The following is a 12,805-nucleotide window of genomic DNA, read 5'->3' as shown; positions in this document are numbered from 1 at the left end:
CTAAACTCATTTTCTCTATGGGGCCAATTTTACGAGCAGACAGACTGTGCAGCCACCTCTTCAGTGGTTGAAAATGTGTTCATGAAGAGGTTTAAAGAAGTGGCATTAGAGACAGATACAAACCCACATGCTTCTTCAGGTACGTGGCTGATACCTTTGTGATCTAGCCCCATGGCAGGAAAAGGCTTAATGCATGCCACCCACATATTAAGGTCCCTTTGGAACTGGAAAAAAAATGACCAGTTGTCATTTATGGATGTACTTATCAAAAGGAAAGAAACAGAACTTCACAAAAAAAGAAGAAGAGAGTGTAGTGATATGAGGAACAAACCCCAGACTGAGCACCAGGTGCATCGGACCGTAGATGGAACATTCCATGAAGCTTTTAGTGGAATTGGACCACAGAGGTAACATGTAGAACCATAAGGTACTGAAAACGGCAGCATGCACTGGACCAAAAAGGGAGCATCTAAGACTATTTCTAGTGGGAGTGGACCACAGAGGGAACACCTGGAACCACACTAGGCTGAAAATGAAATGCTGCCACATGGACAGGTGCACCGGACAGTCGGCAGCGCGCCAGCATGCGACATGGTGCTCCGGACTAACAACAGAATGCTTAAGGATGCTGCCAGTGCGAAAGGAGTGCAGATGAACCCCTGTAACCAACCATGGAGGGGGAAGGCTATAGGTATAAAAACTGGACCCATTCCGCTTGACAAGCAGTCCCCAGTAACGCTGATGAAGATAACGAGTTACACTGTTGAACTAGTGTACATGGATGACACTGATATCTGGCAGAATACCCAACAAATCCAGAAGTCAACAGATTGCATGGAAAATCTGAAGAATACCAAAACTTTAATGTTTGCCGATTACATTATAATTCTGTCATTGACTGCAAAGGACTTGAAAGGCACTTGAGTGGAATGGATAGTGTCTTGAAAAAAAAAAGGTAAGATGAACATCAACAACGGTAAAACAAGGGGATGTAGTTGAATTAAATCGGACAATGCTGAGGGAACTTGACTGGGAAATGAAACTTTGTAAGTAGTAGGTGAGTTTTGTTCCAGAGCAACAAAGTAAGTTTGTCAAAACTGGATGTCAGAAATTAAGTATTTATGGTATCTTTGCTACAGAACATTTTTAACCATTTCTGAAGAGAACAAAGCTTTTGAAATGTGGTGCTACACAAGACTGCTGAAAATTTGATAAGTATATTGAATCGCTAATGATGAGGTACTGAATCACATTGGGAACGAGAAATTCATGCCACAACTTGACTGAAAGAAGGACCTGTTGATAGGACACGTGCTGAAACATCAATGAATTGTCAATTTGAAAGGAGGAGGGGGGGAGAGGGAAGGGGTGGGGGCGGGGAGAGGAGGAAGGTTGGTGGAGGGGTGGGGGAGGGGGGGGGGGGAGGGAGAGAGAGAGAGAGAGAGAGAGAGAGAGAGAGAGAGAGAGAGAGAGGAAGCAGGGGAGGGGGGGTCAGGATGGCTAAGTATCAAAAGAGGAAAACCATTGCTTGAATACAGTATGCACATTTAAATGGATGTAGGTTGTGCAGTTATGCAGAGATGAAACGGCTTGCACATGACATTAGTATGGCAAGAGCTGCATCAAACCAGTCTTCAGACTGAAAACTATGACAACAATGCTACAATCAGAATGCTGAGTGCTTACTGTCTTGATCCTAATGAGCAACTTTAAAAAAAAAAAAAAACAATTTTTTCAATGACCTAGTAACAATTCAGAAATTTTCTGTGAGGCCCCGAACACCACTTTACCTCCTGATTCATCGAGCCTTCTACTATACCAACTCCAATGCAATGGCTCAAATGCCATCCCATTTACCTATACTCACATATCATCAGATAGGGTATTTGTAAACCATGGGTAATTGGAAACAGATGGTGTAATATCTTGCTGGAGAGACACTATATGTATTTGTTTTCAGCCATAATTTTTTTATTTCAACATCACTCCCCTCTTTTTTTATTGCTGAAATTGGTTAATTGTTGGGCTTTTTATGTTGATATGTTTAGTAGTTTGTTAGATCCAGATTTTGGTTGAAAGAAAATTGTATTTTTTTCTCAATTTATTGGTAAGTTAATCACAGTTAGCTTTATTAAGTTATTTTATCATTCTGAAATGAGATTATAATAATGAAATTACTTAATTTCAAGACAAATAAAAACCACTGCATTTTTATATTTTCCCACTAAAAATTACGAAGGAAGGTAAATGGGTATAGATATTGAGTAGAAATTGCAAAACAACATGATAGTGTTATTCCATAGCAGGTTTCGTACAACGCCAAAGATTAATATTATTAAGTATCCAGACTGCCATTACACTGTTGATGATGTGTCAAGGGCGGTGCATGATGTTATGAAGTAGACACTTAGGGAAGCCAAAGCAGTTTATAATGTCTCAAAATCAATCATACACCACTAAATTAAAGGATGGAAATTACATTTTTCTGAGAGCTCAGAATTAAATAATAAATAGAAATTAAATCTGACCTTTTGTATAGGATTTGCATAAATTTATTCTAATTTCTTCTTTAGGTCAGAAGGTATTACTGGATAAATTAGCCCCTGGGTATCCTCAAGCTGCTCTTCCACCTATTGATGCTACGATGGGCTACCATTTAATTACTCGTGCAAAATTGGGTGTTAATGTGACAAAGAGGAACTTAAGTCTTGAAAACTCCATTTAAATTTTGACATACTAGCGATGATTGGTATCAGGCCTTTATGAAAACAATGCTTGTATTTCTTTCAAGAACCCAGAGCAACTTCAGAATGAAATACGGAAGCGTCCAATCCCGTCCGTCTGCTTTGACCCATGACGTCATAAATATGGCGGAAACAAAAACAAACACACACACTTTCCACAAGAAGCCTAATGACACTAACGGGACAAGCGCGGGAAATGGGGTGTTTTGGGTGGGGGATGGGGGGGGGGGGGGGCAAACTAAATATAAACAAATTTAGATGCCTTGCGTAGCTACAATGTGTAAGTGAAGACAGCCATGCATGAATGCCCACCCACCTCCCCAGGGGTCGTAACCCCAGCAACCCATAGAAGATAAAGATGCTTCAGTAGCTGATTAGTGTTTTTTGTCTTAAAAAAAAATCTCACGGGATAGAACGAACAGATCAGAAAGATAAATATAATAATCTAAAACAGAAATTGGAGGAAACAGATAATTAAAATAAGTAATAAGCGTTTTTAAATTTAAAAAAATCTCACGAGATAGAACGAACAGATCAGAAAAGTAAATAAAATAAGATAAAACAGAACTGGAGACAGCCACACTCAAACCAAACACCGCACCGTCATGACGTCACACACGACAACATCCTTATGTCACGGGTCAAAGCCGACGCGTGGGATCGGACGCTTCTGTCGACCCCTTCAGAAGTTCCAAAAGAATGCTAAAGATCCCTTTACAGTTTATCCCTTCCACAATGAACTGAACAATTTGTATGAAATGTTTGGGCGCAAAGATAATGAAAAATCTTGTTATCTGCAACTGCGATAAGTCTGGGTTCAGCAGTGGACCAACTGGGCTAAGAGCTCTTGTTGAAAAGGGAAAGCCACAGGATAGGGTGTCTCTAGGCAGACAATCAACACACTGATTTAGCCTACACTGCTGCAGATGGCACTTATTTGTCAGCATTGATCATACATGCGGGTGGTGCAATTCCAAGTCGAACTTTGGGTGACAGCAGTTCTGGGACACTGTGTTGCTTCAACAAAATATTGGATGGAGGAGCCTCATTTTTATCAGTGGGTCCAATACAGCTTTTATCCCTCACATACAAAAATGGCACACAAATCACCAATTACCCAGTCAAAATCCTGTTTTGATTTGTTATCGGCATGCTAGCCAAGTCACCTTATGACTGGTGGAATTGGCTGTGCGACCCAACATTCATTTAGTGTGCTCACTGAGTCATCTATCTGCTGGACTACAACATCTCGACAAGTGAGAATTTGGCCTTGTAAAAACCAAATGGGGAAAAAAGTTTGTCATATGTTTTTATGTTTGTATTATGTTTATGTGTACCGACAACAGTGTGTTACCTACCTCAGTTTTAACGTTATTTGATAAATTCCTTTCACAAATTGCTCATTTTGGAATTCTCAGTATGTATTGGTTGGTTTAATTGTAAACTCTATAATAATCATTCAGGAAAATGTTCTCAAATCACAGAACAGTATTGGTTTACAGTTACTCCATCGACATTCAGAAAGCTATTTCCATTTACCCCTGACCTAAAATGTCACCTAAACATAGACTTACTACGATGTCAATTAGAGTACAGAGATTAATGGATCCATGAGTAGGGTTTGTGTTTCAGGCCAATTATGTCTCAAAATTACGAAATAACTCTTAAATTTAAGTTAGTAATTATTTCAAATCAAAACTGTTCCAAATTAACCCACCTGAACCTAAATAAAAAAGAAACCTGTTGAGGTGGTGATAATGAGGCAGTCCTGCTGAAGCAACAATACTTCTGGCTAAGTCTTTGCTTCCCCAGCTCAGAATCAGGAGCGCAAGTTAGATGCTCAAGGTAACTTAGTTGGGATGGCACTGATTAATAATGCAAAACACAGTTCAAGAAACAAAATCCATGAAGCACTTCACATTCATCAACACACTGTTCTAATCTGGACTGTTTTATTATCACCTCACTCTGAACTAACAGCATTATACAGGATTTTAAATATCTATGTAGGAAACCTCTCGGGCATAACCAAATGACTTGAGAAGAATCAAAAAGGTTCATATATACATATAATCATCTTGAACACTTCTTTGTGTTTTCAAATTTGGAGCTTGTTTTTAAAGGCACTTTTTCTTTTCAAATGACATTTGTTTTGGGATGTATTATGTCAAAGCCTTCTTACATTTATCTTAGTTGTCATAGTATTAGTAAATAAACAAATCCTCCTAGGATTGAGAATACAATCAGTAGTAGACACTTACTCTACAGTTCTTATTGGACTGGGGTTTAGTGTGTACGGAATAATCCGCCCCCCCCCCCCCCCCAAAAAAAAAAAAAAAAAATCAGGAATTGTTATTAGCAATTCCCAAGAGGGGCGCCACCAAACAAGAGTGTGTTAGCCACCCCAGCTGGAGAGTGACACGTTGCCTCTGACGACATATTGTGTGCGACTTCAAGTCAACAGACATGAAGCCTGCTCAGCTGTACATTCTTATTGTGCTAGTGTACACAGTACATTTTTGGCTAAAATATGTTCTTCTTCAGCACATGGCAGACATGCACCTGATATATTGCAATGTGCCTGAAGCAGGTCATTTGTATGCTGAAAGATTTCCTAATAGATGTTTAATGAATAATAAGCCCTTTCAAAGAATTCATGAACAATACATATGTTTTTGGGTGGGGTCTGCCTTTAGCGAAACAATTTTGTGTTTTGTCCCAGAGTTGTTTCCCTGCAATAGCAGCATTATCAGTCAGTTTTTTTATTTTATGGCTGTTAAACATAAGGATGTTCTTTATTGTTTAAATACATGTAAATATTATATAAGCCTGCAGGCTTTTGTGGCTGTTGTCACTGAAGTTAAAATCTTCTGGATTACTAGGCTACATCATATTTTCTCTAAAATGTTCGACGTTTCGACCCCTCTTCCAGTGTCCGCTAGTGTCGTCCATCATTTTAGAGGAAATATGGCACAGTCTAATACACCAGAGGATTTTAACTTCATGTAAATATTGGATTCTAAATTGTAATTACAGATTTTTGAAGAGCACATAACATACAAAATTGTAAAGAAAAACCGACACTGTAAAAACTTAATACAGCAGGAAAGCCACACCATGCAGTAAGAAGATATGAATACATAATTTTATGTAGGGTGAAGGCTCTAGTTTTGGCCACTACCCCACTTATGGCCACCTTGATGTCAAAGGTTAATTTTTAAGCTTCTCTGGAATACCAGCCAGTTCTACTATAGATTATAATAAACTTTGTGAAATGCTCTATTCATTTCTATACATAATCATTCTTTTGTCTGTTTTTGTTTGGAGACACCATTTTGTGAAATGATCAGTGTTGCAGAAGCTGGGTTTTGCAGAAGTTTTCTTTAAGCAACACAAGATCTGATTTTTTGTATTTAACATGTTTAAATAAAACATCAGAAGAAACTTAATCTGTTCAGAGGTAAGACAAGACATTAAAGTTTCATTTCTTTTAAGTTTTATATCGCTCAGCCTAAAAACATGTTATCAAAAGTATGTAGCCATTAACAGATCCATATTTAGCCCTGGTTCCGTGTTACGGCCACGCATGTGGCCGTAAGTGGAGACATATATGTATCCTGTTTTGGCCACTTCTAAAAACTGATACAAAAACATCAATATTAGTGTTCTGTCCTACATTACACTAGGCTAATTTTATTTAAATAGGCTTATTAAAATATTTTTGGTATTTTTATATCAATATATACCTCATTGTTAGTATTGTCTTGGCATATCATACTAATTTACCTATGCTTGTAAGATACAAAATATGCAATAGGCACTATTCAAATATGCAACATTCTTTAACTCCATCTTTGTGCATTATTTATAGGAAAAATGAGTCAACCAAAGAATAAGAAGTTTCAGTATTCTCCCATCAAAGTTAAAGATGCTTTAAAGGCTATTGATGAGGGAATGAAGGTTGCTACTGCAAGCAAGTTGTACAAAGTTCCAAGGACAACATTAAGAAACAAAATTTCTCGTGTATCTCCAAAAGAATCTACAGGGCACTGTGGTCCACATTCTGTCTTAGGAGAACAAATTGAAAAAAAATTGGTGGACTGGGTTTTGGACTGTTCTAGCATGGGATTTCCAGTTACTAAAGAAAATCACTGTGCATCTGTGCAAAAACTTATTGAGAGTGCAGATATGGAAAGTTGTAAGGCTACATTTACTAACAATCGACCTGGAAAAAAGTGGTATTATGGATTTCTTAAGAGACACAAGGTTCTGTCACAAAAACATGCAGAATATGTCAATAGAGCTAGAGGTTCTGTTACAGAAGAGAAAATAAGAAACTGGTTTCACGAAGTATCCATCCCTTTAAATGACATGGATGTGTTAAATGACCCAAATAGAATTTTTAATATGGATGAAACTTCTTTTTTTCTGGCTCCTAAAGGGGAATTAATCATAGGTCCTCGTGGCCATCATGTTTATGATGAGTCATGTATCTCTGACAAAGATAACATTACTACATTGTTTGCAGTGAATGCTGCTGGAAAATTTGCCCCTCCCTTAACACTGTTCAAATATGCAAGGATTCCAGCATCATTGGTGAAAGCAGCTCCTCCAAACTGGGACATAGAAAAACAGAAAATGGGTGGATGACAGGTGAAAGTTTTTTTGAGTATATAACAAATGTATTTGATCCGTTGTTGAAAGAAGCTGAAATTCCCCGACCTGTAGTAATATTTTTAGATGGGCACTGCTCTCATTTGACACTTCATTTGAGCAGATATTGTAGGGAAAATCAGATCATTCTAGTTGCTCTCCATCCCAATTCTACACACACCTTGCAACCATTAGATGTAGCTGTCTTTGGACCTATGAAAAAAATGGGGAAGAAGATTGTTCAGAAACGGCGTTTTGAAAATAATGGCACTGAAATTTCAAAATCTGATGTACCTTCTGTTCTGTCACAAATTATTACATAACCTAAAATGGTGGCAAATATTTGTGCTGGTTTCAGGGCAACTGGTCTGTTTCCATTTAATGTGAACAATGTAGATTACAGCAAGATAGTTGTTCGTAGTATACCAGCCTCAACCACAGTTCAGACAAATGAGGAACTTCAGAGACATTTCTCATAAATAGAAAAGCAAATTGATCCTGTCCTTCTAGATGAGTTCAGAGCAACCAAGAGAAGGAATCATGAGTGGGAAGAAAATCAAGAAGCATTATTACTTTTCAAGTTCTGGAGAAAAATAGCTGATGAGGTTGAAATGCATGGTGCTAGTGGTAACACTAATGACATTCTGACAGATAGCATAGTGCCTCCCTCTGAAGATAATCAAACAGAGAATGTTTCACAAAACACAGACAGACTTAATCCTTCATCCATTCAAAATGTTGGTAATATTGACATATCTTCAACACGCAGTAGCATTTTACAGAATTCAGATATTCCTGCAACACCCACCAACAGTCTTATTCCTGCAGATATATCAACAACCCCCAACAGCATTTCACATAATTCAGGTACTCCAACATCCAACCATAGTCCATCTTCAGTGCGTATCCAAGTGACACCACCAAAATCATTAGCAACAGTTTTTGAAAGTGTCATCACTTGGCCAGAACCCAAACAACGAGGCACAAAGAGAAAGAAAGAACATACACCCACTGTTGTGACTAGTGACAAGTGGGTGGAATACCATGAACTGAAGGAAAAAGAGAAGCAGGAGAAGGAGCAGGAAAAAAGGAAGAGAAAAGCTATAAAGGAGTTAAAGTCCAAAGAGCAGAACTTGGCATTATCTCATGTAAAAAAAAGGGGAAAACAAGAAACAGACAAGAGTTAAGTGATAGGCCAACAAGTTCTTCCGAGGAAGAAGAATGGACGGACAGTGGAAGCAGTTTAGATGACTACGTAGGAGGAGGTGAAGATGAAATACCAGAAAATGTGAAACTGTCTTCGAGTGAGAATTTGAAAGTAGGGGACTTTATTTTGGTAAAATTTAATTTCACAGGAAATAGAAGAACAAGACCTGCAATTTTTAAGTATGTATCTGTAATTTTGAAAGTGCTTTCTGACTCTGAACATGAAATTCAGTGCCTAAAAAGTTCTAATGTTCAGAAAACTTGTTTCGAATACATTGAAAATGATGTTTCGACTATAACGAGTGAAGATATTATAGGGAAACTGCCAGATCCAGTCTTGATGCAAGAAGGACATTAATTAAAAACAAAGTTCCCTGGTTCCATTGATACTCGTGAGAAATAAACTTGTGTGGAAGTTGATTTAAGTAATTACTGGAACAATATTTTGCCTAATGATTTTTTTCTGTTCATTCAGTTTCTGTACCTTTTAGCTATTTGATGTATGTTTGTTGTCTGTTGTCTTATATACTTATATAAAGCACAAATTACTTTCTGGCACATGGATTGACAATTATTTTAGCCATAGTTTTATTATAATATGAAGTGGCCATAAGTGGGGAAACAACTGGCCATAGGTAGGGTTAACATGGCCAAAACTGGGGAAATGCGCCATTTATTTTTCAATATTTTTTCAGCTTTTGTTAAATAACTTAGAATATTTGTTTTTACATAGTTGTAATGTGTAGACTTTGAAGCAATAGATACGATTTTTTGAAGTAATTTCTATACTTTCTTCCTATACTAAAAATGTGATGTATCTCAAATTGCCCTTAATGTGGCCATAACTGGGGCCTCAACCCTACTCTTCAAAAATCTGTAATTATGACTTCAAAACTAATATTTACATGTATTTAAATAGTAAAGAACATTCCTGATGTTTAACAGTCATAAAATAAAAAAAAAAAAAACACTGATTTTGCAACTGCAGTGAAACATATCTGGCGCAAAAAAACAAAATTGTGTTTTGCTAACGGCAGTCTCCCACCCAAAACATATGTATTGTTAAAGCAAACACAGACAAAAGAGCTTCAACCTCAAGATGACATGAACATCATGTGTAGACAGGCTCTTTCGAAGAAAGAACATTTCACTCTGCACTTATAAATAGTGTCAGAACACCTGAGTCAAAGGATTCAGTACTTCACTATATCAAGGAAAATAATGGCAGCAGTATCAGAGAAATCATAGAAACTTAAAACGTGAATCATATGGTAACATGGAAAATTTTAATAGAGGAACTCCTTTACCCATATCATTCTCAGATAGTGCAAGGTCTTATCAAAGCAGATTTTCAATTCTGAAAAGCTTTTTGTATTTGGTTAGTGCAGATGTGAACTTAGCACCAACACTTTCTGTCGACCATTCTATTCACTGGTGAAGAAAAATCTAATTAATCTTAGCAAGAATGGAGTGCAGTTATATGTGGATGAAGATCCTTTTGCAGTTTTGGACACAAGGTGCCAGTAATAGTCTAGTATTAATGTACCGACTGGAATAATTGAAGACCAATTAACTGGACCTTTCATTTTCCATGGAAAGCTGACTTGGGCATCATACAGTGAATTTTTAATAAAGATTTAAATGTTTTGCTGGAGAATGTTCCACTCCATTTACATCACAACATGTGGTTCACACATAATGGGGCACCACTTCATTTTGTTCTGCAAGTGAGAACAATTTTACAAAAGTGTTTCTCTTGGCATACTTCATCTCCTGATCTCAATCCACTGAATTTTTATTTTTGATGGCACTGAAAGGATATAGCGTATTCAAGACCTACTGTGAATGCTGACATGTTTTGCCAGTGAATTTACCAACAATTTCTACAAATACATCAGACACCTGGAATATGTGAGCAAGAAGACAATACATGATGCAGTGTTTAGAAGCTTGTGGGGTCTAGTGTAGCAGGGGATACAACCCGTCGGCTTTGGACAATGACGTCACAAGTCGCCAGAGAGCAGTTTACCATTTTCGCTTTTGCTGTTATGTTTCAGTTTCGTTTTTTTACTGATTGCTTAATAAAGTGGATCTGTTTATTCTATCTCATGAGATTTTTTTTTTTTTTAAGCCAAAAAACACTTATCAGCTACTGAAGGGAGCTACAACACTAAGAAGAATCGCTTCTCGTTTGGCGACTTGTAACGTCATTGTCCAAAGCCGACGGATTGTATCCCCTGCTACACTAGTCCCAGCTTGTGTTAACAGCTAATGGTAGACATTCTGAGCATTTCATTTGGCCATAGGAAGACAGTGTTAGAGAGAGGAAAAACCATCTGTAGAACCATGCTGGGAAAAAAATTAAAAAGCAAATAGAGTGTCTTGAGTGACTAAGAACATAAAAAAATGATGTGCTGATAAGTACATATTAGCTTCTTTTTAAGTCCTCTATCATCTCTCCAGAGGTTTCCCACACATTATTTAACAGAATGTATACTACTGATATTCAATTTACATTCAACAAAAGAAAGATTAACGATATCAAATCGAATACCTGACTTCTACAGACAGGAAAAATCATTTTTGAGAGGTCATGTTAACAGTGTCATAAATTTAATGTTTAATCTAAGTGAGTCAGACTGCTTGCACATCAGTTGCTGAATAAGCAGTTACAGAGATGTAGGCGTTTCTGACTTTCACATTACAGGTATTTTGAGGCAGCCTCATGTATCATTTAAAAAAAGGAATGTCAGATCTGAAATATCTTGAACTTCCATACACAGCAGCTGGAAATATAGTGCTAAACACCAAATTATTATCTGAGGAGGTAGACCATGGAAAAGCAAAGGAGCCAATGAGTAAGACTTTTCTGTTACACACGAAAATAAACGGTAAAATGACTGTTATTCACCCACATAAGAAACGGCACATCACAGTTCATAGTTTACTATTTCAATTTTTTGGGACTCGTTTTTCTCAACTTCATGTTTCCAAAGCAGGCTTAAATACAATCTTCTGATGCCCCCGAGTAACTACTCCACAACTGTTTACCAGACATGCACCAATACTTTTCCATGTTCCTTGAATAAGGCATTTTTCACATAAATATGAATTACGTTAAAAAATATCCTGTAAATTTTCTCGTCACTATGATACACACACTCAAATTTACCAAGAAAACTCAGCTATAAAGTGTTACTCATGTGACACCGTCATGTACAACACTGAGTCTCAAATGCGTTATTTATTACTTATTTACATGTTTTAAGGACTAACGACTTACTCCTTTCTTATACGGCGCTTCCAACATTGCTTCTACATCAAAATCTTCGGCCATTTTTCTGAAAAAATATAGATTCGTCAATAAGCAAACAAAATGGCCTACAAAGTTACACGCATAATTCACCAAATAAATCAGCTATACGAACATAGTTCTCTTGCAAGTGTGCTATAGGAATTTACAAACAGTTGCCGTTAAATTCTGATACTTACATGATGGACAAATCCACAAGGAACTCAAAAGTACATAAACGCAAAGTTAAACCAAAGAACAATGGCTTCCGTCGTCCGATTTACAACCAGCGCTGGAAGTTACACAGCCTGAGAAACACCTATACTACTATGGTACTTTCGTCCCTGAATGTTTACTGTTTTACAAAACTTAGGAAAAACTAAATCTACCGTTACAGCCAAGTGCTGAGCTACAAATGGTTATGATACAGTCTTCAGCGACAGACAGACTCATTTACGTAGCACCGTGTTACGAAATCAATTTCACTTCGTTTGCAGAGCAGAATGGAAGAGCAACACGTTTCCAAATGGTAGCGTATCAAGGTTCTATGAAAATGCAGTACATGAAGAAACGATGGCCGACTCACAAAATCTTAAAAATTATCAATTCGCGAGACTCACTAGCATAAATCGTGAAATAATAATTGCTGTTGACTCACGAAAGAAACATCGGGAGACTGCGATAAAAAAATATCGGATAATCCATGCCCATTTTTGTGATAGTCTTGTGTATTTTTATTATGCGAGGGAGTAGTGGAAAGTTTACTGTAATGCGAACGGAGTTAAATTAATATAAAGTTAACGTAACGCATAAGTTAGACGTCGGGAATAAAAGGTATTTTCATGAACTGTCCGTAATCGGTCATTCAAGTCTTGTACTTAGAGAGGATTTATTCTTAGATAACTCAATC

At 37.3% G+C, this 12,805-nt stretch overlaps 1 protein-coding gene across 6 annotated transcripts in view; it reads right to left on the bottom strand.

Moving 5' to 3' along the window:
* The window catches only part of LOC126484514 (RNA-binding protein 39), a 79,415-nt gene extending 66,910 nt beyond the window's left edge, over positions 1–12,505 (bottom strand). For 5 of the 6 annotated variants that reach the window (XM_050108054.1, XM_050108056.1, XM_050108057.1 and 2 more), the window contains exons 1-2: positions 12,096–12,505; positions 11,887–11,944 (exon numbers count right to left, since the gene is read on the bottom strand). Coding sequence is in view for 1 of the 6 variants with exons in the window: in XM_050108055.1 (XP_049964012.1) it covers positions 11,887–11,940 (54 nt within the window). In the remaining 5 variants the exon portion in view is untranslated. The remainder of the gene's footprint in view (positions 1–11,886; positions 11,945–12,095) is intronic. The other variant, XM_050108055.1, reaches the window with a different exon arrangement.
* Between the last annotated feature and the right edge of the window lie 300 nt (positions 12,506–12,805).

This window comes from Schistocerca serialis, chromosome 6 (assembly GCF_023864345.2).
Source record: "Schistocerca serialis cubense isolate TAMUIC-IGC-003099 chromosome 6, iqSchSeri2.2, whole genome shotgun sequence".
Taxonomy (NCBI): domain Eukaryota; kingdom Metazoa; phylum Arthropoda; class Insecta; order Orthoptera; family Acrididae; genus Schistocerca; species Schistocerca serialis.
Note: the sequence above shows the minus strand (reverse complement) of the source record. Positions and strands in the feature narration are given on the sequence as shown.